The 27,990-nt window shown below is 43.9% G+C and overlaps 1 protein-coding gene across 4 annotated transcripts in view; it reads right to left on the bottom strand.

Annotated features, from left to right (window-relative positions):
* The window catches only part of EEPD1 (endonuclease/exonuclease/phosphatase family domain containing 1), a 115,492-nt gene that overhangs the window by 31,702 nt on the left and 55,800 nt on the right, over nucleotides 1-27,990 (bottom strand). For all 4 annotated transcript variants that reach the window (XM_044764874.2, XM_070511782.1, XM_070511783.1 and 1 more), the window contains exon 3: nucleotides 10,569-10,620. In XM_044764874.2, the coding sequence (XP_044620809.1) occupies nucleotides 10,569-10,620 (52 nt within the window). The remainder of the gene's footprint in view (nucleotides 1-10,568; nucleotides 10,621-27,990) is intronic.

Raw genomic sequence — 27,990 nt, 5'->3', positions numbered from 1 at the left:
AGAAGCTGATTCCAGGAACATTAAGTCAACGACAAAGGAAATTTAAAATGGAAAAAAAATTACCTAATTATGTTTTTTTTTTTCTTATTTCCTAGATGCTATGAGAACATTAGGTTAGGGCTCCCCTCCAGATGACCTGTTTTGTTTTGTTTTTTTGAGGTGCTTAGCACTGTTGTATTTAAATAAGTATTTGTATAATTGCAAATTTGCCTCATCAATTATGTGAGCCACATGAGAGAAGGAAAGATAAATGTCTTGGTCACTGCTGTCTTCCAGTCTAGCGCAATGCCTGACACAAGAAAGAATTCAATAAGTATTAAAAGAATAAATATATATTTCTATACAGTTGTAATTACAGCAGGTACAACTGCTTATTCTCCCTTTTTGCAAATAATATATTACATCTCTACAAGGCTAAAAGATCTCTCATTTTCAGTGGCCACACACCGGTCCACTGGGTAGGTCTACCACAGATCGTTTCAGCCCTTCCTGCCTACTGAGCGCTGAACTGCCTTCAATGATTCAGAATTATAAAGCACGCTGTAACACGCTTATATTTTCCATTTTAATGGGTCTTTTCCTTAAGATACACTCCTAGGAATGGGATCACTGGTCAAAGGACACGGGCATCTCAAAGGCTAATGAAATACCCTGCATGAAAGCTTACCACAGGACAGCGCCTCATCATCACCTCCCCCCAGCAATGAGTGGGGACACTGGTTTTATCGCAACATTACATGTCATTGTTTAAAAAACCTTGCTAATTTAATAAACTTAAAATGATCCCTCATTGTTTAATTTGCTTATCTTTAATAGCTAATAAAGCTAATGGGAATTTAAAAGTCCTATTTTGGGACTTTACTTTTTGCTCCCTTCAAATAAAAGCTTTTCATACAAAAAGAAAGGTAGTTTGGAGCTTCTAAATATAGATGGTATCTTGTGAAGATTCTAAAAGAATAAGGAGAAAATGCATCTTCTTGTTCTTTTTTAAGCAAACTGTGAAGCCTGGCCCATAATTCACCAAGACGCTCCATTTTCTGGCAGCTGAGGTGCTTAGGGAGTGCCCCCAGAGCCCTTTTCAGAATCGGGGTGGGGCTCAAGTGTGCAGTTTGCGAAGCGGAGATGGTGAGCAGTTGTTGTGGTGACCCCTGTGGGCCTGAGCCAGACTCCACGCAGGGAACAAGGGAGCCTGAGCTCCACAGGGGCCCCCATTTCTGCTTAATGGCTCTTTCGAGGAGGGCAGCAAGCTGCCCACTGAAAGGGATTTAGCCAAGAAAGTGATTGCAATGAGTTTAATTACAATTAGACACTGATCTGGCTCAACCCACTAAAAAAAAAAAAGAATCTAACAGATAATGAATACTGACCACTCACGACGGCATTCAAATTAAGCTCTGATTGGGTGAACAACTAAGCATGGGAGAAAAATAAACCAAGGGAGCTCAAGAATCTCGTTGTAATATTGTAAAATGAACACAAAGTACTGTTTTTTAAAAGGTATTTTTAAGCATATTTTATAAGTTGAGATTCTTGAAGCAATTCATTTTGACACTGAGGCTACGTGAAGGGTGTGTCTGCTGCATGTTCTCCACCCTTCTGCACATTCCTCATTGGCTCCCTTTGCAGCCCTCGGACCCCCCCACAGCCCCAAGTCCTTCCACTCTTGGATGCTCCCCTGACAGTCCACAGTCCCAGCCCTGAACCTCCTACTGCCTCCTCCTCCAACCCCCAGCCCTCTCTATCCTGCTGGACCAAACAGCGCTCGTGGAGGCAAACAGTAAATGCCTGTGTCTGTTTCGACAGAAGACCTGAGTTTCAGTTCTCCATCACCCAGGCCAGGGACTGACCCTCTAGGTTTGCTCCCATCCCTGGAATACGCAGATGTAGAAGCACCCAGAGTCTGGTAAACTGATACCCAGATTAAAGGAGATCATGGAAGACAGGCAGCGGCTGTGCTAAGGGGAGCCCCGGAATGGAGCCCAGTCCGCTGGGGTTGGTCCTGGTTCTACCAACACACCTGCTACGGGCCCTGGGCAAATAGGATGCTTTAATTCCTTCATCCTCCATGCATGCAAAAAGACAGGGTTGGATTCAATGGTTTGAAAAGTCTCCCTGAGCTCTGACATTCTGAGATTCTATATATGCCATTCAAATGTATTTTTATAACTTTATTCTCCTTGGTATGTAGTACAATGTAGGCACAGAGTAAGCACTCAGGTGTCAAACAGACTAAATTAATTGGAAGTCCAAATCACAGTGAGAAACACTCCAAAAGCACATAATAACAGAGCCAGCGCCTACGTATGTGCATGTGTGTATGTTCAGGAAACACCATCACCAATTATAGATACGATCACTCAGCATCCTTAGGTTATCCATACACACCCACATGACAATTATTTACCTCCCATTTCCTTCTCAAAATTCCCAGGAAGCTATGAACTTCTAATTCCAATGTTGCCCATCACTAGGGTTCAGCTGGAAGAGCCCCTGACTAGATACTGTGTGCAAAGATCGAGTTCAGTTTTTCTAGCCCCAGGCTCGCTGGTGAAACAGATACACCCCACCTCACACGTAAAGCACCAATAAGATCATCTGCCCCACCTGTTTTAATTTTTAGTTTTTATTTTTTATTGAAGTATAGTTGACATACACTATTATATTAGTTTCAGATGTACAACAGTAGGAAAGCTAGACTAAAGAGGTGGACTTCAAGGCTGAAATTCCGGGGAAAATATCCAGCAGCAGCAGACACAGAAGACTGGCAGGCATTTTGTCCTAGACAATTTGGCAGATGAGGGTAACTCTTTTTCTAACATCTTCTAATGACAACAGATTCATCTCAAGTTGGACTCTCAACAGAGAAGGAAGAGAAAGATATCGATGATGATGATGATGACGACAGCAGCTAATTAGCAGTACTTGGGATAGTATTAGCTAAGTTGCTAGGGTGCTTACTATATATACATAATCCCTTTTATCTCATACATTATCTTAATTCTCATAAAAAATCCCAATGAGGTAGATATCATTGTGAAACCCCATCATATGAAAAAGAAAATGAGGCAGGTCAGTAACTTGCCCAAGAGGTCTCCCAGCTAGGAAACAGCAGGATTCAACCCCAGTCTGTGTCCCCTTGGAGCCCAGGTTCTAGAGGACAGAGCATGGGCTCAGTCAGCTTGCGATTAATGGTTGAGTCATGGCCTGCAGAGGCCGGGGTGAGAGGTTGGGATAGGACAGGCAATGGCCGTGAGTTGGGCGGCCTGCACCTCCAGGAGACTCAGCTCACAAAGGCAGATTTTCAGGCAGGCCTGGGTCTCGGGTTGGGTCAGCCAGGGCTCTGCCCTCTGCCGCTTCCAGGGAGAGAGTGACCTTCAGCTGAAGTCAATGGCCAAACTATTGTTTGCAGCTTTGCAGGAAGCTGTTTGAAAGGGTCATTGAAAAATGATCTTACTAAATCAAGCTGTACCAATACTTTTATTTCCTTTCAGGCAATGTCATGTTTAAAGGCATTATACAGGCCTGTTTATAAAGCCTGGGAAACAAGTCTGTGTGACTTAAGTTCAGAAAAACAAAAGCGTCCCACTCATAAAGCAAAGGGAACAGAGAGAGTCGGAGGGCGTGCGGCCTTCTCAGAGCAAGTCCTTGCACTCAGCACCTAATGGATGTTTGACAAAAAAGCTCATCTAAATCCAAAACACTTTTTTGGAGAAATGTCACATATCCCGACATTTATGCATGTTAAATCATCTTCTCATGGTTCCAACCGTTTTTCAAAACAAGAAATTGGTAGAAAGACTTAGATTATTAATCGTTTAGATTATAGCTTATTTTTTAAATAAATGACAAATCACTGTCACTTGTCTGAGAAATGGCTTTATGTAGTATCAGTGGAGAAGAGAAATTCAGAGACCTAACCCCCCAGGTGTCCCCAACCTCCACTCCCATCTACTGCACCTGACTTAAGACAAAGACCATGATAAGAGGTAAAAAGTGGAACCCTCTTGATCTATGAATGGGGGGTCACTGGGCAAGTGTTCACCAGTCACCTCTCTCCAGGAAGCATGTTTTGATGGTGAGTAGGGCAGATGAAACATGGAGGCCCTGAAACCCAGTAAGGACCACTGGAGCATTGGCAGAGAAAATCCTAGAAAACAGAATATGAAAAGCGGAATTTTCTCCTTTTCACAATGTGATCAAGGATCAACTGTGAAAATAAAAGCCAAGAGTTTTAGAGGGGGAAGGAATCATAGAGAGCAGTTTTACAGGGAAGGAAAGGGACCCAGGCCTCCAAGGAAGGTCTGCTGCCAGGTTCAACAGCCAAACAGAGGCGAGGCTGGGAGGGGCCCTCGGCTCTCCTCCAGCAGCCTCCCCGGAGCTGGCTCTGTGCACTGCAGAAGCCAGGAGAGCCTCGGCCCTTCTGAAATGCACAGGCTCTCTGCCTAAAACTGGGGAAAGGACAAGTCAGGCAAGTGGCCAGTAATTTCAAGCCAAAATACTAAGATCATAAAAACAAAGCCTAATATTAGGGAAAAAAAAGCACTAGAAATCTTATTTTCTAAGAGACCCCCAAACACTCCTGCTTCTTTTCAGCCTTTTATATTATGTTTTACATAATTTGAACATTTTAGTGATCAGAATTAACCTGCAAGCACCTGTGAAGGAACTGACTCTTCAGAATAGCTTCCATCTTACAAGAGAAAGGCACGCACAGGTCCCCGCTGTTGGGGCTGTCTGTCTGGAAGTGACCAGTTTCACCACGTTTGCAGGATGTGTGCTTAATCGAGGCCTTTCTTGCTGGCTCCACCTATTAAATGAAATAAGTCTATTTTCTTAATGAAAGGAAGAAGCAGGCAAACTAAAGATCAAAACTAGATTCTCACAAATAGAATGATGATCTTCTTCTCTTTGGTGCAAAAGGAGCTTAATTGGCCACAAAAGCGAAAAGCTGACACCTTCCGGGTTCTCTGTGAAGATGGACTAGTCAACAGCAGTGATGGTGGAAATAAGTGATACCCCTCAGGAGAGCTTCTCAGACTTCATGCACACAAACCACCGGAGGTCTTGTTAGAATGCACACTGATTCAGGGGGTCTGGGTGGGGCCTCAGATTCTGCATTTCTAACAAGTTTATGATGCTGCTAGTCTGCAGACCACACTTTGAAGAGTAAAGCCCTACAGTTTCCTAAGAACTTTTCCTGGTGGTTCTCCAACCTGTCCAGGGATGAGAATCTCTAAGTCATGAGGCTCTTTGGGAATGTATCTTATTCCAGGATATAAACTGGACCAACCCTGATGCAAAAAATGGTACTACTCCAGGTAATACACCATGTGTCACTCAAAACACAAGTGACTACCAAGCTCATGTCAACTGGCCGCTTCTGGACTTTTCTAGAAACGTTTGCTACTTGCCTGGCACACAGAAAGCTCAACAAAGGCCTGTAGTATGAATGAAGGAAAGAACAGACAAATGGAAGAAGGATACTGAGTAAACTTGGCTCCCAGCTGGCCCCTGTGCATATTTAGGTCACCTTGTAAAGCTTTCTACTGGTCATGTATGGAGACAGAGAAACAGTACAAAACCATCATCAGACTTGATGTCAGAGGGAGGAAGAAGAGAAGAAAGGAGAAATAACATGTGCAGCAGCGAACTTTCAGGGATCACTGAGTGCCGGCACAATGTTAAGTCCTTAATTTTTAGCTTTTATTTTTTATTGAAGTATAGTTGACATACACTATTATATTAGTTTCAGGTGTACAACTTAGTGATTTGATATTTACGTACATTACAAAATGATCATCCCGATAAGACTAGGTAACCATCTGTCATCATACAAAGTTACTACAATATTACTGACTATATTCCCTGTGCTGTATATGACGGCTCTGTGACTTATTTATTTTATGACTGGAAGCTTGCACCTCTTAATCCCCTTCACCCATTTCACCCTTACCCTCATCATCCTCCCCACCAGTTTGTTCTCTGTATCTGTGAGTTTGTTTCAGTTTTGTTTGTTCATTTGTCATTCTTTTTTATGGCTGAGTAATGTTCCATTGTGTATATACACCACACCTTCTTTATCCATTCATTTACCAATGGACACTTAGGTTGCCTCCATATCTTGGCTATTGTAAATAATGCTGCAATGAACACAGGAGTGCAGATATCTTTTTGAATTAGTGTTTTCATTTTCTTCAATAAATATCCAGAAGCGGTATTGCTGGATTAAATGGTAGTTCTATTTTTAACTGCAAGTTTGTACCTCTTAATCCTCTTCACCTCTTTTGCCCAACTCCCCACCCCCATCCCCTCTGGCAGTTTGTTCTGTGAATCTATGAGTCTGTTTCAGTTTTGTTTTGTTTGTTTGTTTTGTTTTTTAGATTCCACATATAAGTGAAATCATATGGTACTCGTCTTTCTTTGCCTGACTTATTTCACTTAACATAATACCCTCTAGGCCCATCCATGTTGTCACAAATGGCAAGAATTCATTCTTTTATACAGCTGAGTAATATTTGATTTTATATATATATATATATATATATATATATATATATATATATATATATATACACACCACATCTTCTTTATCTATTAATCTGCAGATGGACACTTAGGTTGCTTTCATATCTTGGCTATTGTAAATCTCACTGCATTGAACACTGGTGTGTGTATCTTTATGAATTAGTGTTTTGAGTAAATGCCCAGAAGTGGAATTGGTGGCTTGTATGGTAGTTCTATTTCTAATTTTTTGCAGAACCTCCATACTGTTTTCCATGGTGGCTGTACCAATTTATATTCCCACTAACAGTGCACGAGTGTTCTCTTTTCTCCATATCCTCTCCAACACTTATTTGGTGTCTTTTTGATGATAGCCATTCTGACAGGTGCGAGGTAATATCTCATTGTAGTTTTTATTTGCATTTCCCTGATGATTAGAGATGTTGAGCACCTTTTTATGTATCTGTTGGCTACTTGTATGTCTTTGGAAAAATATCTATTCAGGTCCTTTGCCCATTTTTTAATCAGATTATTTGGTTTTTTGATATTGAGTTGTATGAGTTCTTCATATATTTTGGGTATTAACCCCTCATAAGATATATCATTTGCAAATATGGTCTCCCATTCAGTAGGTTACCTTTTCATTTTATTGATGGTTTCCTCCATTGTGCAAAAGCTTTTTAGTTTGATGTAGTCCCATTTGTTTATTTTTGCTTTTGTTGCCCTCGCCTAAGGAAATATCCAAAAAGATACTGCTACGACCAATGTCAAAGAGTTCACTACCTATGTTTTCTTCTATGAGTTTTATGGTTTCAGGTCTTACATTCAAGTGTTTAATCCATTTTGAGTTTATTTTTGTATATGGGGTAAGAAAGTGGTCCAGTTTTATACTTTTGCATATTGCTGTCCAGTTTTCTCAACATCATCTATTGAAGAGACTGTCTTTTCCCTGTTGTATGTTCTTGCCTCCTTTGTCATAGATTAATTGACCATATAAGTGTGGGTTTATTTCTGGGCTCTCTATTCCATTCCATTGACCTGTGTCTGCTTCTGTGCTAGTTCCATAGTGTTTTGATTACTATAGCTTAGTAGCATAGTTTGAAATCAGGGAGCATATTACCTCCAGCTTTGTTCTTCTTTCTCAAGATTGCTCTGGCCATCGAGGTCTTTCATGGTTCCATAAAAACTGTAGGATTATTTGTTCTAGTTCTCTGAAAAAATGCCATTGGTATTTTGGTAGGGATTGCGTTGAATCTGTAGATTGCTTTGATTGGTAAGGACATTTCAACAATATTAACTCTTTCAGTCCATGAGCACAGTATAGTTTTCCATTTATTTGTGTCATCTTCAATTTCTTTCATCAATGCCTTATAGTTTTAAGTGTACAGGTCTTCTACCTCCTTGGTAAAATTTATTGCTAGGTATTTTATTCTTTTAGATGTAATTGTAAATGGGATTATTTTCTCAATTTCTCTTTCTGATAGTTTGTTGTTAGTGTATAGAAATGCAGCTGATTTCTGCATATTGATGCTTGTATGCTGCAACTTTACTGAATTCATTTATTGGTTCTAATAGCTTTTAGGTGGAGTCTTTAGGGCTTTCTATATATAGTATCATATTACCTGCATACAGTGACAGTTTTTTTCTTCCATGCCAATTTGGATGCCTTTTATGTCTTTTTCTTGTCAACTGCTCCAGCTGGAACTTCCAATGCTATGTTGAATAAGAGCGGCTGTGAGTTTGGAAGCAATTCTTCCTCTCCAATGTTTTGGAATAGTTTGAGAGCGTAAGTACTAACTCTTCTTTAAAAGTTTGGTAGAATTCACCTGTGAAGCCATCCAGGCCTGGACTTTTGTTTGTTGGGAGTTTTTTGATTACTGATTCAATTTCATTACTAGTAATCAGTCTGTTCAGATCTTCTATTTCTTCCTGATTCAGTCTTGGAAGGTTGTATGCTTCTAGGAATTTATCCATTTCTTCTGGATTGTCCAATTTGTTGGCATATAATTGTTTGCAATAATCTCTTACGACCCTTGTATTTCTGTCGGTTGTGACTTCTCCTCTTTCATTTCTGATTTTACTTATTTGAGCCCTCTTTTTTTTCCTTGATGAGTCTGGCTAATGGTTTATCAATTCTGTTTATCTTTTCAAAGAATTCACTCTTAGTTTCACTGATCTTTTCTACTGTTTTTTCAGTCTCTATTTCATTTATTTCCACTCTGATCTTTATTATTTCCTTCCTTCTACTAACTTTGGGCTTTATTTATTCTTCTTTTTCTAGTTCCTTTAAGTGTAAAGTTATACTGTTTGAGACTTTTCTTGTTTCTTCAGATAGGCCTGCATCACTATAAACTTCCCTCTCAGAACGAGAGCATTAAGTCCTTTACACTGACTGTCTACTTAATCTTCTCCAAACTCCTGTGAATTGGGGATTATAAAGATTGCCACTTTACAGACTGGAAAACTGAAGCATAGGGAGGCTTAGTAACCCAAGATAACCCAGTTAGGAAGGAGGAGGCAGGCTCCGGACCCAGGCTGTCTGAGCCCCACACTACACTGTATTCCACAAGCAGTTAGTAGCCCAAACTGGCTTAACCCTGTGGTCTCTCCAAGTCAGATATTAACACAGCTCTAAAAACTAATTGATATTTTTGGTGCCTGTGTTTTTATTCTACTGATACACCTTAGCACATGGGCTCCACATGTTTACCAGCTTTGTCTGATGGCTTTTTCTTTATTGAGGAGTAAAACAAATAACTGTACTGAATACCAAGAAGACTGTTTTTAGAAGAGTAACATTTTTAAAAGTTTCAAGAACACACAAAGAATCTACATAGACTCCCGGACCTAGTACGTTTTAATGGCTGGATGAATATTAAGAATTAATATAAGCAATTAAGAATTACTATGAGTTGAGTGCTGTGGCATTTAGAAAACCCTTCTGCCCCACTAACTCATTTGGTTCTCATGTCACCTCTTCAAGGTCAGGCAGGCAGCACCATCCTGGTTTCACTCGTGATGGGAATGAGGTTGAAGGGATCTTAAATTCAGAGCTGGAACTCAGACTTCTCCCTCCCCTCACATCGCTGCTTGGTGCATAAAGATTGTACTTGCTTTAGTACCAACCAGCAGACTGAGAACTAACCCAAACATTCTAAATTCTATAAATAAAATATCATTTGGGTGCTTATCTCTCTAACCACTTTCCTTTACGTTAACATTATCGATCCTAATGAACACCCATAGCTACATACTTGGGAAGAGTCCTGAGCTACCCAGGGGAGAAGCTTGCTCTGAGGTGGGACGCCCACAGGGTGGCACTTGGGCACCCGTGGCACCACCCCAGCCTGCTCTTCAGAGCCCATCCCACCTTGTACAGAACTTGAACTCACAACCGGCAAAGGATCCCTAGCTGCGTGCTTGATTTGAACATAGAAAGCGGAGACACACTACTGAATATCTCTTCTAGCGCACAGTGAAACATCAGTGTGAGGTGGGGAGGGAGTTTCCTAATCCTCAGAAGTAGCCTAAAAAGGGGCTCAAACTCACAAACTTTCCTGTTAAATAGAAAACCCACTGGCTTTAGGAATGGAAGCATGGGGTTCAAATCCTTACTACGATACTTAGTTGATTTCCCTTGGGTAACTGATGTAACCTTGCTGGGCCTCAATTCTGTCATCCACAAGCCCAGATAACAGTACTCGCCAGCAGAGATGGCGTGACATGGCTAGCACAGAATCTGGCACGTGGGCAGAGTCCAGTGCACAGTGTGTTGGGGCACAGAAAATCTGCTCCAGAGCATGGCTCACAGTAGGGCGAGCCTTTGCATTCACACAACCGTGAAGGGGCCACGCAAGGTCGAGTTTGTGAGGGTTAATGGCATATGAGCAATGTGAGCAGCTATGATTAAAATTTTGCAGCGTTCAATGATTGTTATGAATACAAAATAACAGAGCAGCTTTGCAGTAGGCACTGTCTCTGGTCACAGCGAGTTGAATTTTTCCTGTGTCTGGCACTCTGTTCTAAGTTTGTGAATGTGGAGTAGGAAGAACAAAATATTTATTTACCTTTTCCAAGGCCTCTCTGTCAAGCAGTTCTTGCACAGCTAGAAGCTTGATGCTGTAAGAAACAATGAAGACCAAACTTGAAAACAAACCATTTCATGTCCCCAAGCATCAGACAAGCCACAAGAACAAAAGTGAAATTTCAGCCTGCATTTCTGCGTCACTTCCCATCTTAAGGTGGATTTTGGTTTGAATTGAAATGACCATTTCAGAACTATAAAAATGTTTCTAAATTGTAAAAGCATTTTACCATAGGGTCCAGCAATTCTACTTGTGAGCATATAACCAAAAGAGTTAAAAACAGAGACTTGAACAGATATTTGCACACCCATGTTCACAGCAGCACTATTCACAAAAGCCAAAAGGTGGAAACAACCCAAATGCCCATAAACAAATGAATCAGATAAACAGATGTGTTATACACATAAAATGCAATATATCCAGTCTTAAAAAGAAGGAAATTCTGGCACGTGTTACAACATAAAGGGAACTTGAAGATATTATACTAAATGAAATAAGTTAGACATAAAAGGAAAAATACCATATGATTGCACCTATATGAGGTAGCTAGAGTACTCAGATTCATAGAAAGGAGAAGGGTCGCCAGGGGCTGGGAACGGGGAGGAATGCGAAGTTGTTGTTTAATGGGTACAGAGTTTCAGTTTGGGAAGAGGAAATGTTCTGGAGATGGATGGTGGTGATGGTTGTAAAAGAATGTGAATGTACTTAATGCCACTAAATTGTATATTTATAAATGATTAAAATGACAAATTTTTTGCTACATACATTTCACCACAAAAAATCCTAAACGTAATTGATAGCTGCTTCATGTACGGAATTTGAATAAATTCAGAGGAATATAAAGATGAAAATAGTTGCCCATGTTCGTATTAATCTTCCCTGGTGTCCCTTTGATGATAACAAGCAATAGCTACAATCATTGCTTACAAAGAGGGCCTGCTCAGCTGCTCCTTTGTTTACCACACATTGATTGAGCCCTACTGTGTGTGGGTGGCTGAGGATACATGAGGATTAGGACCCCCTCCCCGGCCACGAGAAGCTCACAGCCATGTGGAGGCCACAATCAGACCAGAATATGATGTGCAGTGTGCTATATAGATGGGCCAAGATGCAGAGAGGAACCTGGCCCAGCCTGGCCTAGAAGAGATCAAAGAAGGCCTCCTGGAGGAGGGATCAGGTTAGCCTTGCCAGGGGAGAGGGCTGGGGAGCAAGGCAACCCGCAGAGGGACAGCAGAGACAAAGGCACCAAGAGGAGAGAGAGGGTGTGGGGTGTACACAACTTGCCAGCTTCCAGTTCAGAGCCAGAGCCCAGCCAGCAGCCAGCAACAGAGATGAGAGAATTTAAACCAGGATGCAGGTTTTACAGAGGAAAACCCTTTGCTTTCATGACATGCTGCTTTTGAAGGTTCATGGACACAATGAGCAGGCAGCAAAGGTTGGACTCGTCAACACAGCACAGGGGCGGAAGCAGGGGAGTTCAGTGAGATTGTTTAGGGAGTGGGTCGGCTGTTGATGGGGTCACGATGCTCCCTCCCTGCTCACCTAAAGTGCTTACGGCCTCTGTCACCCTTCCCCCTACCCCCACTAACCTGCATGGGTTTTCTGGAACAGAAACAGGCCCCATGTGTACCATGCATCTCCCTCAAAGGGGGTTACGCCCATGATAAAGTTCACCCGAATTTACAGAACTCTCCATATCTCGCTGTATAACTAAGCAAGCACGGTCCCACCAACTGCAATGGTTTACTTAAAAGCAACTCCGGGGGGGCCGGCCCGCGGGCCAAGTGGTTAAGTTCACGCACTCTGCTTTTTGGGTTTTGCCAGTTCGGATCCTGGGAGCAGACCTAGCACCACTCATCAAGCCACGCTGAGGAAGTGTCCCACATGCCACAACTAGAAGGATGCACAACTAAAATATACAACTATGTACTAGGGGGCTTTGGAGAGAAGAAGAAAAAATAAAACCAAAAAGAAAAAAAGGCAACTCCAGGAAGTGCAATAAAAGTTTTAAAAACATATTAAGAAACCACCACCACCACCCACAACAATTTAGCAAACATCAAGGCGAATGGATAGGACTCCGGGCCCTCCCTCTGCTCCAACCATGCTGACTCTCCTTTGTCTCTTGGACATGCTTGCTTCTGTTGCTTCTCTGGCTTGGATGGGTCTTCCTCAAGATCTCTGCAACACAGACCCGGGCATATTATGTCATTACAGTCCAAACTTGAATGCTGTATCCCCCAAGCAGCCTTTCCTGGACACCCGAGGTCAAGCAGCGTCCCTGGTCACCACATTTTATTTTCTTCAGTGCACTTACTATAACTTAAAGCATTTATTTGTTGGGGTGCTTTTGTCTGTTTCCTTCCAACCGACGTGGAAACTCCTTGAGGCTGGGGGCTCGATGGTCTTCTCGCTATACCTGCAGTGTCTTTAACTGGCAGGTGGAAAGCACTCAAAGAACATTTACTGACCGACTGGCAGACCCCAGTCACTACCACAGCTCACCCATTCCAGCTTGGATGGGTAAAATCACTGCCCACACCTCAGTTTCTCCATCCGGAAAAGAACCCCCCAAATGAGAGGACTCTGTGTTTTCTCACCTGGTGAAAGGCGCTACGTGCATTTGTATAAGTGCCTGCCGTTAATGGGATGTGCCTGGTGGCAGGTCAAAGGTGCTGGCCACTCCTCAGCACACTGTGATTCCCAACGTATGAATCCAGACTCCAGGTTACCAATTTGGATGGCAACTCATATGCCAAATTAGGAGTTTCCAGTTGTAGCTCAAGTTTCGGACACTTAAATTGCTTCTGAAATAACCACTGGAAAATATTTTTACTGAAGGAAGTTTTAAAATAGTCTCTTGTTTCCACCCCTCTCTATGGTCATGAAGCCCAATTCAGTATCAGGTATCAACAGGTTAGAGAAAAGGTTTAAACACTGTTAAGACATTCAACTCTCTTTTTTTCCTCATTCACAAAGATACTACATTCAAACCATTGTAGAACATGATCTGAAAACGAACAATCTCAGGCTCCGAATGAAAAACAAATTAAAACAACTTTAGGCAGCTCTTATTTAGGTCAAAACCTGAGGATGGGGGCTGGCCCAGTGGCAGTGTGGTTAAGTTCACACGGTCTGCTTCAGTGGCCTGGGGTTTGCCTGTTCGGATTCTGGGCACGGACCTATGCAGCACCCATCAAGCCATGCTGTGTTGGCATCCCACATAGAAGAACTAGAGTGACCTACAACTAGGATATACAACTATGACTGGGGCTTTGGGGAGAAAAAAAAAAAGAGGAAGATTGGCAACAAATAGCTCAAGACCAATCTTCCTGACCAAAAAAGCATTAAAAAAAAAAAAAACAAAAAAACCTGAGGGTGCTATTCCCTACTCTCATCGCTTCACTTTCCCCCAGAACAGAGATGGCAAATACTTGACACACATATTGCTACTCTCCAATCCTCTCTACCTCTTTCCATGGAACTTCTCCCCATTTAACTTAGATACAGCTTCAGAACCCTTCTCAACACTCCAGTGAGCCACAGTCTACTGAAGTTGGCACATGAGATTACACCAATTTAACATCTGCTCTGAGGCCAATACCAAATACTATTAATGTATGGAGGGTGGGCAGAAAAAATAGAGACATTCTCACGCTACTGAAATCCAGCAACAAGGTGAGACAGCTTTAGCGGCAAGGGGAGAAAAGATGAAAAAGATGGAAGGAAGATGATAGGATGCTCAAATCTATATAGTTTGAGTTTCAAAATGCAGACAATGCATGTTAATAAGAATCTACTGCTACAGATGCTCATAACATTGGATTTCTTCAGGAAGCTGTGTTTTTTTTCCTCCTTAGAGCTGTAGTCCTTAAGAGCAATTGAGGTGTTTCCTGTTATATAACTATTCTAACGTTATTTCTTACACCTTATTGGAAACTCTTCAAGTCTGGAGTATTTATTTCAGTATTTATGGTATCAGATTCTTCCAGCACATCAGATACTCCCTGGGAGGAAATTTCACACATGAAGGAGCAACAAACCCATTTATCAAATCCTCCATTCGACACCTCTAGCTTCTTACCCTGGAGGGGAATCTCACCTCTCATTTTCAAGTTTAGTCCCCCTTCCTCTCTTCCTTCTTCCTTCTCTTCCTCCTTCCCTCCCTCTTTCTGTTTTTCTCCTAATTCCACAAACATATACTGAATCCCTCCGGTATGGGAGAAAGTATGCCAGGTGTCAAGAGGACAAAGATGAACACACTATCATCCTGCCCTCAAAGGGGGCTAGGATGCTGCCAGGGCACATGCCCAGCGAGGTGCGTCTCCCTGAGACTTTCCTGGGTTCCAATGCAGACCAGCAGAGCAGGGCTAAACAGGCCATGTCTGTCGGGTGGCCTGGTGCTTGGTTGGCGTCCTCTGAAAACAGCAGAGCTCCCATCAGACAGGAGCTGCCATGAACTGTAATTTCTTCTTCTGCATTCAGCTTTGAGAAGAGAGGCAAATCACACAAGAGCAACTGATAACAGTGATTTGTTTAGAAAAATGACGACTTTAAGGGCAAGTACTGAAATCAAGCTGGGAAACAGTTAGAAAGACCTAGAATGCATGCAATTAATGTTTGCTAAATAAGCTACAAGAAGGGAAGGTGCTTGAGGGCAGATGTCCTATTTAGCTGGATGGCGCCTGGCACAGGGAGGTCTATAACAGAATCACAAATGGTGATGGGAAAAGTGCCCGGCAGACACCGATCACAGGGAACAAAAACAGCGAAGTTGAAGCCACAGAAGACAGAGGGCACGCCTACAGCCTGGGGGTAGCTGGGCTGCAGACTGAATGAGCCTCGATGCCCCCTGAAAAGGCCGATGAGAAGTAACTCTATAGGTGCTGCCAAAGCACGCCTAGAAGGGTAAACTCCCAACTGCACAGAAGCTTCCACTTCCAGAACAGAGTACAACCCACAGGGCACCAGAGTCAAGAATTCACTGTAGCTCCCTTTCTCTAAGGATGCTAGCACTCTAAGTTTCCACTGCATTTAATAAGTGATAGAGCATACTGCATGAGATATAGCAGTACTCAATAAACGCATAATGGACGTAATACAATGGAGCCATCCATTCAGTGAACAGATGAAATATTTAAGGCGTATGCATTATGTACCAGGCACTACTGGGTGCTGGGGATACAATGCTGAGCAAACACAGCCTCTGCCTTCAAACTTCTGAGTCTAATGGAGGAACCAGGGAAGTACATCAGCCACGTGATAAGCATTCTCAAGAGGCAAAGACAGAGCTAGGAGGCCCTTCAGAAGGGGATTATGCAGAGCTGGCAGGCGACTTCTAAGTTGACACCTATGAGCTTGCAAGGCAGAGAGGTAGAGTGAGGGGAATAGCCTGAACAAAGGAAGAGGGGGAACAAGCGTGGCCCCCTCAGGGACTGCATGCCGACTGGGAACACAGGGGTTCGTGGGGGGTGGGGTAGGTGCTGAAAGATAATTCTGCAGAAGCGAGTAGGGCCAGGCCTGCTTAGAAGGCTGTGAAGCCATATTAAGGAGCTTGGACTGTATTTCAAAGGCAAGGAGTAGCCACCGATGATTTAGGGCAGTGGTATGGTAGAGGGGCCAGGACACAGAAGATGCCCAATAAAGGTATAAAAATGGCTCTAGTGTGGAGAATGGATTGGAGTGGGGTGGGGGTGGGGACAAGACTGGAGGCAGCGAGACCTGAGATGAGTCCAGGTAAGAAACAATGGAGGCTTGTGTGGGAAAATGGCATTGGGCTAATTCTAAACAGATCTGCAGCTGGCAGGACCTGGTGAATAAACGGATACGGGGCATGTGAGAGAAATACTGCCTCAGCTGCCACCATGTGAAACTGGGTGCTGAAGGGACCATGAACTTAGACAGCAGAGCAGGGTTGGCGATGTTGAGTTTGGCTCTAGACTCATTGACTTTTGGGGCCTGAGGGACATCTGAGTGGAGTGTCTATTCAGACAGCTAACTGTACCTCAGCAAGTTCTGGGCTCCAGATTTGGACATCAGGAGCATGAGGATGGGTTACTGGAGGAATCAGATGACCCGGGAGACTGTGTGGAAGACGAAGACAGCCAAGGACAGAAGCCCAAGGGGCACCGACTTTAAGAGACAGGAAAGGAACAGGAGCCTGTCCAGGAAACAGAAAATGAACCACCAAGAAGGTGGAAGGAAAACCTGGAGCTCATGGCTCAGGAGCCAAGGAAGAGGGTGATGCAAGAAGTCAGGGACGGCAACAGTTCCGATTTTCAGGAATGCCGGCAAAGTTTGGGCTGGTATTCTTGGAGAAAGCAGTTTCAGGCAGGAGTTTAGACAATGCCAGGTTTCAGCAGGTGAGGAGTGGATGGGAGGTGAAGAAGGGGAAATAAGGAAATTGAAACATAGGTAGAAGACGTAGGGTGGCTTCTCACAGCGCCATTTACCAAGAAGTAGAATGCAAAGTTCAGAGGTCTTAACTGATCAAAATGCACATAATGATTCAAGTGCAAATAAATAGCCCCTCTCAAGCCTTCTCTCTCTTTCTCCCACTTTCCCAACCTCCAACCCCCAAACGATATAATCACAGGACTCAGTTTTCTCTCAGAGCACAGTCACCATTTGCAACATTTGGGGAAAAAAACTAAAGGTCACTGAAGTTCTAAAGATGCCCGGGGTTGTTTTGTTTTGTAATACAGTACTTCCACAAACATCCTCTGCAGGAAAAAAGGGGAAAGAATGCGAAGACCCTCAAACTTCAGAGCCCAGAGCCTCCAACAATCCTAGAGACAAAAGCTCTGTGCACAGTGTACCAGCCAAAACTATCTGCGGGACTGGGAGCCAGGCCAGTGAGAGGGGAGGGGCTACCACATGCATCTTCAGCAGAGGAGATCAGAATCTCGAGACAGCAGCATAAACCTGGGGGGGGGGGACACTACAGGTAGCCTTCCATCAACAGAAAGAGGGGGCCCAAAAGGAGAAGATGGAGAGAAGGCAGAATCACAGTTGGGCCCCGTGGCCACAAGCAACAGTCTAGCATGTGATTAGAGAATCACATATCCCTGTGCAGGATATGGGTGCCATTTATGGAATTGCACCAAAGTCAAATTCAGAAAGCGGGTCAATCCGGTTGTCTGAACACTTCTCCTTTCCCTTTCAAGGAAGGTTCCACATTAACTTCCTCTGAGCAAAGTAAGGAAGAGCTGTCTCTCTGGATCACCGAAGTTTAGAAGATGCCATGGGTGTTAGATGCAGACTTGTTTTCCCTAATACTTTATTATCTCCTACCAGTAGCTCGGGGTTGGGAAGACACAGCAGACGTCTGCCTCCGGATGTTACTGGGCATGCACGCCTGGAAGAGAGGACAGGCTTCCAGGGAAGGCCCTGCTCTTCTCAGACACGTCCTCGAGAGCATCTCATCCCATGACTGCCAAACACATGCTCGCATCTCATCCTTCCTTTCCAAAGCGGAGTGCTGAATTAGTACGTCCGCACCAGAACAATCTGCGCGCAATCGAGCTTGGGCAACAGTTCTTGGCAGATTTGAAGGAACCAGTCTGCAAAACAGTGGGCAGCAAACTTCTCTGATGACAGTCCTGTGGTTTCTGTTCTATTCAGGTTTCCAATTGCTTGAATCAATTACAGTAATTTCCATTTCTTAGAAATTTCTCAGCAAATTGTCCAATCCGTTCAGATTTTCAAGTTCTGAGCACAGAATTGTACCAGTAATCACTTTTAACTTAAAAACAGCTTCTGCTTCTGTGGTTATGCCCTCTTCCTCATTCTTTGATGTATGTAGATATTTTTCCTCATTTTAAAAATTAGATTTGTGAGCTACTTTGTTGGTCTTCTGAAAAAATTAGCACCAGGATTTATCAAGTCTACCATCTTTTTCTAATTCATTAAGGTCAACATTTCTCGTCATTAATTCCTTTCTATTTGTCCTTGTTTTAGATTTCATTACGTAGCCTTCTGGTTACTTTCCACGTAGTCTGCAGCTGCAGTTTTGGTTTCTTATTGGACTCCACAGTATTTAGATTGTGCTTTTCCATCTCTACAAATTTGAGTTTTAAATTTTATGATTTGGATTTTCTGTAAATTCTGGGCACTGTGGTTAAAGCACCCTGGACCTTTCCCGCCTTTAAAAATCTATTGATAATTTTGTCGGTCTGCTTTACGATGAGTTTTGTTCTCCTATTTCCCAGTGTATGGGCACTTCCAGAACTTGTTTTTGGATCTCCCAGTGTTTACCGTTAAGTTTTTCATATTAGTGAGGGGATAAGGGAAGGGCTCTGGAATCAGCCTGCCCGGGGTTCAAGCTGTACCACCTTCTGGTGCAGGATCTTAAGGAATTGGTGAGTTCATCACCAGTAGGTGGAGGGAAGGGACCTGGCATCTATCCCTGTGGCCTTGAGCAGAGATGACAAAGGAAAGTACTTAGCACATTGTTTAGCTCAGAGTAAACCTCCATAAACAGTGGGTATTGGTACTAATACTATCCAGAGCCTACCTTTAGCCATTAACACTCCTCCAAAGATTAGAATAAAGAAGGAAACAACTTTTTTGGGAACCAACCTATTTCAGACAAGCAGCACAACCAACTTTTATCTCCTCTTGCCTTTTTGATCTCCATTAAGAGCACGATAGGATTTAGACCCAGAGTATGGTCACACTGTCGTCTTCCCATTCTATAGCTTATTTCAAGAACAATTTTCTGACATTTGTGTTTGTTTGATTTGTGCCTGAGTTTTGCTGATTCCAGTGCTCATGTGACCTATTCTTGAGCTCCATTTTGGTTTACCTCCTGAGCTTCTGCAACATATCTTGCAAGTAACTTTTAAAGAAAGGAATGCATTTGTATATTTTCCCAAGCTCTTGCATGTCTGAGAATGTCGTTTTGATTGGCTTCCTACACAACAGACACCTCTGTTGAGTATAAAATTGTTGGGTTACAACATAACTCCCAAAACTTTATAGACAGTTTGCAAACTTACTTGACAAGCAGAACTTTTAATGTTTCGGATTCCCAAACCCCACATGTAAGTAGGAGGGATACAGGGCCTGGGAAAACATCTGAATCAAAAAAAAATTGCCAGGTGTTCTAACCTTCTGACAGGTTCTGTAGACACAGACTCTGTTCCAGAGAACAAGTCTAAAGTCAACTTGATTTTTGTTACTCTTTTCTCTGTTTGGATGCTTGTGAAATGTTTTCCTGCCCTTTATCCTTTATTCTATATTCTTCCTAGGATATGCCCAGATGTGGGCTTCTTTTCCCTGAGTTTCCTCAAAATGTGGTGAGTGAGCCCTCTATATTCGTACACAGTCTCTCGTCAGCTCGGGGAAATATCTGAAGTCTGATTACTGCTCCCAATAACCATCAGCACCAATAAGCTGTGGGCTGACGATTCTGTCGTCCACATATACAACCCTGTCTGTTGATTTTTCTCTTTCTTGTATTCTCCAGAACTGTTTCTCAATTTTTTTTTTCCTTCACTCACATCACTGATTTGATTTTCCATAGCACTTGTGTTAGTTTTCTGAGGTTACTCTAACAAATTATCACAAACTTGGTGACTTATAACAAAAATTTATTTTCCCACAGTTCTGGAGGCCAAAAGTCTACAATCAGTGTTACTGGGCCAAAATAAAGGTGTCAGAATGGCCATATTCCCTCTGGGGGCTCTAGAGGAAAATACATTATTTGCCTCTTCCAGCTTCTGGTGGCTGCCAGAATTTCTTGGCTTGTGGCCACATCATTCCAATCTCTGCCTCCATGGTCTCACTGCCTTCTCTACTATCGTCAAGTCTCTGTCTGTCTACCTCTTATAAGGACACTTGTGACTGCATTTGGGGCCCACGTGGAGAATCCAGGGTAACTTCTCCGTCTCTCCAGATCCTTAACTTACCCAAATCTGCAAAGTCATTCTTTGCCATAGGAGGTGACTAACACTCACAGATGCCAGGGATTAGGATATGCAAGACTTTGGAGGGCCATTATTCAGTCTACCACCCATGAACACCCTTCTATACTCCTGCCAATTAGGATTTCAGTTCCGCTATTGGATTTTGTTCCCTCAACACCTTTCCTTATTTAATCCATATCCCTTTTCTTTTCCTTTCTGTTGCCTTTTCACATCAACCCATTCTTTCCTCATATTTTCCTGTTCCTGTGCCAGGGAGGCCGCATCTTTTTGTAGTGTACTGAAGATGCCACACTTTTCCCCAAAATTCTCTTCTGGAGCCTGCTGTAGATGACTTTCCAAAAGCAGACAGTGTTTCTGGGTCTTCAAAAGCTGTTGCCTTCACCTTGTTCTGCAGGACTTCTCCCACAAACTCTTTTTTCGTCTTTATTCAGCCTTGAATAAGGAGAACTTTGTCCAGACCAATGACTTTCAACAGACATTGTAAGTGGACTGACAGTGGCTCCATTTTCCGTCCACCTGCCTAAAGGATGGATCTCCTTCTCGGACCTGCTGGGAGGGGACCAGGAGAAGGGCACAGCTTTCAGCCACTTCAGAACCTTTGCTCTAGGGAGCTTCCCCTCCTCAGAGACTCTCAATCAAGTCAAGAGAGACATTCTATTTTCTAGCACGTGCAGCTGCCACTTGTAGCACTTTGCTTTTACTAGAATGCACTGAAATCATGCTAGTTTCCCCCTATTTCCCATCTGGTTATATTCCAATGTTTTCTTTCTCTATTTGGATATAGAAAAAGAAAGAGAGAGAGAGAGAGAGAGATCGGTTTATAAGGGTCCACATCTGAGGCCTACAGCTGAGAGTAGAAAAGAAAGGCCAACCAGTCAGAATTTGCTTCAAGTGCCTGAGTCAGGAACTAGACAATGCAGAAGCGTAAATCACGTTCTGCCTTTCTTCAGGGGTGGTGGTGGTGGGTGTTTCCTCTTCATGAAGCTTCACATGATGAGCTAAACCCAGGGCAGGCTCCCTCAGTCCGCTCTACTTGTCTCATCACTATCATCAGTTGACGCCTCCAAGATTCTGGCATCTGTCAGTCCTTCTCAGTTTTTCCTGCCTGTGAGTTTTCGTCATTTTTCTGTGGCATCATGGGCATCTCAGGGAGAAATCGGGAGAGGCTGTGAGCCACAGGACACCTGGCCCAGGGTCAAGCCTGTGCCTTTCTGATCAAGAAGAAGACAGTCTCAGTAGCAGCCGAATGCTTCCAGAGATGGTGTCTCTGAAGAGCAGGATGACATCTGGTCTCCTGTTTTTAGCAACTGGCTCGTTCGGCAAATGGAAAGACTGGCTCTTCCTCGTACTGCGGGCTTCTCCACCCTCCACGAAGGGACAAGTATCCAAAAGAGAATCCATTTCCCTCAGTCAGGTTCAGCTCCTCAGGGCTCCTGGGTACCTGGCAGGCAATCAGATCCTGGCTCTCAGAGAGACTGACAGTATGGAATCAGGAGAGCAACTTCTGGAAATCTCTTCAAGCACAAACCGCTGGCATGGCCAGAGGTGAGGAAGCCTGACTAACTGAAGACAGTTGGAGACAATCAGACCCGCAACTGGACAGCAGAACAATGGAAGTGAGGTTAGCTCCCAACTGGAGATTGGGAAACACTTTTCCACACTGCTTTTTTTTTTTTTTTTCTTTTTCCCCAGCAGCAAACAGCCTACTTAGCGCCACTTTTTAAAAGGCTAAAGCATTTAACCTAATCTAAATTCTGAGGCCCCAGGGGAAAATCCTTTAGCATGTTAATGGTGTGGTTTAACTGCAGGAGGTAAAACTATAGTAGATGGGACAATTTCACTCCTGGGAAGTTTGGAAGAAAAAACACAGGAACAGACTGAAATGAAGACAGAACGGAGAGAACCAATGAAGGGAGAAAGAGGATGCCACTAACAGTGTTTTCCAGATGTCGGGCACTCTGCTAAGTCTTTTGCTAGGTTATTTCACTTACTCCTCAAAGTTTCTCCTGGCAGACAGAGCTGGAACAAACTGCAGATCCCAAAGCTAAAAGGTATTCGGGGATGGATTATATGATTTGCATGCTACAATATTAGTTTTCTTCCTCCTAGCTTTGGGATATTTTATCCTCAACTGAAGAGGCAGGCATTTCGACTCCGATTTCTGCAGCTTCAGAGAGATGATGAGTGGCTTATGCAAGGTCTACACAAGGGCTAGGAATTGAGCCCTGGTCTGTATGACTTAAAAGCACTTGCTTTTTATTCACTCAACAAATTATGTACTGAGCACTCACCATGTGCTAGGCATAGTTCTGGGCACCAGAGATAGAGCAATGAGCAAAACAGTATCTTTACTCTAATGAAGCTTACATTATAACGAGAGGTGGTGAGCAAGAGTCTGCTGGGATATATTTAACCTCTGGCTCTAGGGGGATGGGAAGGAGGAGACTGTAGCATTTGCCCATTTCTGTGGTGTGAATACTCCCATCACGGCCCATTTCAACCACCAACTTGATGGGACTGAATGCAGAGATGGGACTGATGGGACTGAACGCAGAGATGGGACTGATGGGACTGAACGCAGAGATGGGACTGATGGCACTGAATGCAGAGATGGGACTGATGGGACTGAATGCAGAGATGGGACTGATGGGACTGAACGCAGAGATGGGACTGATGGGACTGAACGCAGAGATGGGACTGATGGCACTGAATGCAGAGATGGGACTGATGGGACTGAATGCAGAGATGGGACTGATGGGACTGAACGCAGAGATGGGACTGATGGGACTGAACGCAGAGATGGGACTGATGGGACTGATGGGACTGAACGCAGAGATGGGACTGATGGGACTGAACGCAGAGATGGGACTGATGGGACTGAACGCAGAGATGGGACTGATGGGACTGAACGCAGAGATGGGACTGATGGGACTGAACGCAGAGATGGGACTGATGGGACTGAACGCAGAGATGGGACTGATGGGACTGAACGCAGAGATGGGACTGATGGGACTGAACGCAGAGATGGGACTGATGGGACTGAATGCAGAGATGGGACTGAATGCAGAGATGGGACTGATGGGACTGAACACAGAGATGGGACTGATGGGACTGAATGCAGAGATGGGACTGATGGGACTGAACGCAGAGATGGGACTGATGGGACTGAACGCAGAGATGGGACTGATGGGACTGAACGCAGAGATGGGACTGATGGGACTGAACACAGAGATGGGACTGATGGGACTGAACGCAGAGATGGGACTGATGGGACTGATGGGACTGAACGCAGAGATGGAACTGATGGGACTGAACGCAGAGATGGGACTGATGGGACTGAACGCAGAGATGGGACTGATGGGACTGAACGCAGAGATGGGACTGATGGGACTGAACGCAGAGATGGGACTGATGGGACTGAACGCAGAGATGGGACTGATGGGACTGAACGCAGAGATGGGACTGATGGGACTGAACACAGAGATGGGACTGATGGGACTGAACACAGAGATGGGACTGATGGGACTGAACGCAGAGATGGGACTGATGGGACTGATGGGACTGAACGCAGAGATGGGACTGATGGGACTGAACGCAGAGATGGGACTGATGGGACTGAACGCAGAGATGGGACTGATGGGACTGAACGCAGAGATGGGACTGATGGGACTGAACGCAGAGATGGGACTGATGGGACTGAACGCAGAGATGGGACTGATGGGACTGAATGCAGAGATGGGACTGATGGGACTGAACACAGAGATGGGACTGATGGGACTGAACGCAGAGATGGGACTGATGGGACTGATGGGACTGAACGCAGAGATGGGACTGATGGGACTGAACGCAGAGATGGGACTGATGGGACTGAACGCAGAGATGGGACTGATGGGACTGAACGCAGAGATGGGACTGATGGGACTGAACGCAGAGATGGGACTGATGGGACTGAATGCAGAGATGGGACTGATGGGACTGAACGCAGAGATGGGACTGATGGGACTGAACGCAGAGATGGGACTGATGGGACTGATGGGACTGAACGCAGAGATGGGACTGATGGGACTGAACGCAGAGATGGGACTGATGGGACTGAACGCAGAGATGGGACTGATGGGACTGAATGCAGAGATGGGACTGATGGGACTGAACGCAGAGATGGGACTGATGGGACTGAACACAGAGATGGGACTGATGGGACTGAACGCAGAGATGGGACTGATGGGACTGATGGGACTGAACGCAGAGATGGGACTGATGGGACTGAATGCAGAGATGGGACTGATGGGACTGAACGCAGAGATGGGACTGATGGGACTGAACACAGAGATGGGACTGATGGGACTGAACGCAGAGATGGGACTGATGGGACTGAACGCAGAGATGGGACTGATGGGACTGATGGGACTGAACGCAGAGATGGGACTGATGGGACTGAACGCAGAGATGGGACTGATGGGACTGAACGCAGAGATGGGACTGATGGGACTGAACGCAGAGATGGGAAGAGATGTGCACCACTGGCTCTCGCAAGTCATTTTGCACCAGCTCCAGCACATCATTGGTGAGGAGGGATCTGCAACAAACTAATAATCATATAAACGTACTATTCCTATTATATAGATTATGAGTTAAATCTATATAATAAATTATACAATTATGTAATGCGCCTAGCAGTGATGAGTTTATAAAGAATAAAGCAGGGCAAACGAATAGTGAGTAACCAAGTACGTGTGTACAGGAGCAGAGAGCATGCTGTGGGAAGGCCAGGGAAGACCCATCCCGAAAGACGACATTTGATGAGACTGGATTTTCTCATCTGCAAAACCAGGATAATGAATCCAACTACTTAATAGGGTCATTGTGAGGATTCAATGAAATGGCACTTATTATATTGGCTTCTAGTGCAGAGTAGGTACTCAATCAATGATAAGTACTAATATTTATCTGAATTGATACAGACATGATCTGGTTCATAATTCTTATTTCTTTAGAAATGATAAGAATATAAAGTTTTCATTCCTAAAAAATTAAACTGGCATTTTAGCCACTTAAATAGGTTCTAAATGATGGACCAACAACCAGAAACTGTTCCTACGAAGCTGCAGTTGCTAAGTTCAGATTTCACAACGCCAGGCCTACTAACAGTGAAGCGGGAACTTACAGGACCCATTATAGAATAATGTGATTAAATTCTTTAACAGTACTTTAATTCCAGGTCAACCCAGCCTACTCTCCCTCAGAGTATACAGAACATTATAACTTTTCCAGAGTTGAGCAGGCAACATAAGTTTTGTTCTCCTTCATCCTCTAAAAGTAAAAACAGAAAGATACACAGATAATAAGCAAAACATATACTACAGAATTGGTTCTTAAACATCTTCAAAGCTGTAACATTTATTTTAAATGCAAATCCCTTCACCAAAAGATGAGGATGATAGCCCCAAAGATAAGGTTGTAGAAAATGTCGGAAAAAAATTAAGTACTGGGGGGCCAGCTGGGTGGCGTAGTGGTTAAGTTCACATGCTTCACTTTGGTGGCCCAGGGTTCACAGGTTTGGATCCCGGGCATGGACCTACACACTGCTCATCAGGCCGTGCTGTGGCAGTGTCCCACATACAAAATAGAGGAAGATTGGCACAGATGTTAGCTCAGGGACAATCTTCCCCAAGCAAAAAGGGGAAGATTGGCAACAGTTGTTAGCTCAGGGCCAATCTTCCTGACCAAAAAAAAAAAATTAAATTAAAAAATTAAGTATCGAGTTATTTTAAATCGAAGGCTGAAACTCTTCCCTCAACCTGAGAAAAATTATCTACTACTTTTACTATTTCTTCAAGAATTGAGGTGCAGCTAAGGTTCATTAGGAGATTAAAGGAGAAGGGAAAAAAACTGTCTTCTCAGCCTACCATCTGCCAGGCACAGAGCCAGATGCCCCGTAAATATTCCCATTTTCTCTGCCCATCACAAGGACTCGGCATCACTAGCTCTGCTTTAGAGAGGAGGACGGTGGGGCTACGTGGCATAGCAAGAGCAAAGCGGTCATTCAAACCCGGAGCTCAGGGCTCCAACTGGTGCCTCTTGATTTCAATCCAAACTTCCTTCCTGGAATCACATCCAACAGGTAAGAGATGAAGCCTTGGAACTTGGATGAGGCTCTTCTTGAAATGGTTATGAGACACAGGCCCAGACATCCCTAAATGGAGGGGACTCTCTCATTGGTACCATTCACCTCTCTAACCCAATTGAATTGGGGACTTCTCCTTGGAACTCCCACCTTCCCCCTTAATTTTTTTCAACACACTTTCACCCAAGAAAGAGCCATCTGCCCAATACAATCAGAAAATGCTGCAAAAAATATCATCCGACGATAATATTTCCTTTAAGAAAAAATACCTTTCACGGCTTACCTCCCAGCTGCCTTTCCTGAATCTCCTTTGGTCATTCCTTGGCTTTCATTGGGGGAGGTACAAGAAACCCACCAGATCAAAGGAGTTTTAGTATCTACTGTGGGGACAGTGTCTCCATCCTGCACAACCTCACCTGGCATCAGGTGGAGACTGTAGCTGACTCTGTTCCCCTCTGCACTTCAACTTTCCTAATCTTCCCTGAGCAACTTGTTCAGAACTATGTGGAATGTACTTCCAGTGGCTCATCTTGTCTTATTTTCCCGTCTTCCCTCTCCATTCACTGGGCTTCCTTCCAACATTTTAATCTTCTGCATTGTATGTATTTCCCTTACGTGTATCAAATCCTGCGAGAATGGAAGTAAGGAACACACAGACACACACACATTTTTTTAAACGTGTACTGGCAGGCTATCAGGTCAATACTTAAGAGTTTTGGGGGGTTCTTTGGTCTCCATCTTTTTGTATTTTGGGATTCCTGAGAGATCCCTTGTTACCTAGTTTTTTCTGCAGATATTCACAAGTTTAGGTTTTGCCATCCAGTTGCTCTCTTTTTGCTCCCAATATTTTAATTATGAAAATTTTCAAGCTTTCAGGAAAATTCAGAGAACTGTACAGCGAATACCTACACACCTACTACGCACATTCTATAATTGTTGGCATTTCACTGTATTCACTTTATCACATCTGTCCGTCTAACCATCCACCAATCTCCCTGTTTTTTTTGAGGCATTTCAAAGCAAGCTGTAGCCCAATGATTTGGTTTCTGATGCTATTTCACACAACCACTGGTCTCAAAGTAATTCCTCTTATTTTCAACTGAACCACTCCCTGCAGACTCCCAGACCCAAACATGAAACTCCACCATTGGGCTCCACTACAGACCCCATCTTACTGCTTCTCCACCAGGGCCTTTTTCTCCAGCTCTCCCGTAAGCTTTCACTTACCAAAGCCCCTGGACAAAATCACCAGTCTGCCTTCCCACTGGTCTCTCCTCCTCTTCCACAGTCTAACGTTTCCTCCTAAGCCTGTCAAGCCACCAAGAAATGAGTATTTCTAAAGCTCAACTCT

The sequence above is a fragment of the Equus asinus genome, chromosome 1 (genome assembly GCF_041296235.1).
Source record: "Equus asinus isolate D_3611 breed Donkey chromosome 1, EquAss-T2T_v2, whole genome shotgun sequence".
NCBI classification, from domain to species: Eukaryota; Metazoa; Chordata; class Mammalia; order Perissodactyla; family Equidae; genus Equus; species Equus asinus.
The sequence above is the reverse complement of the archived record's forward strand: the minus strand, read 5'-3'. Positions and strand labels throughout refer to the sequence as shown.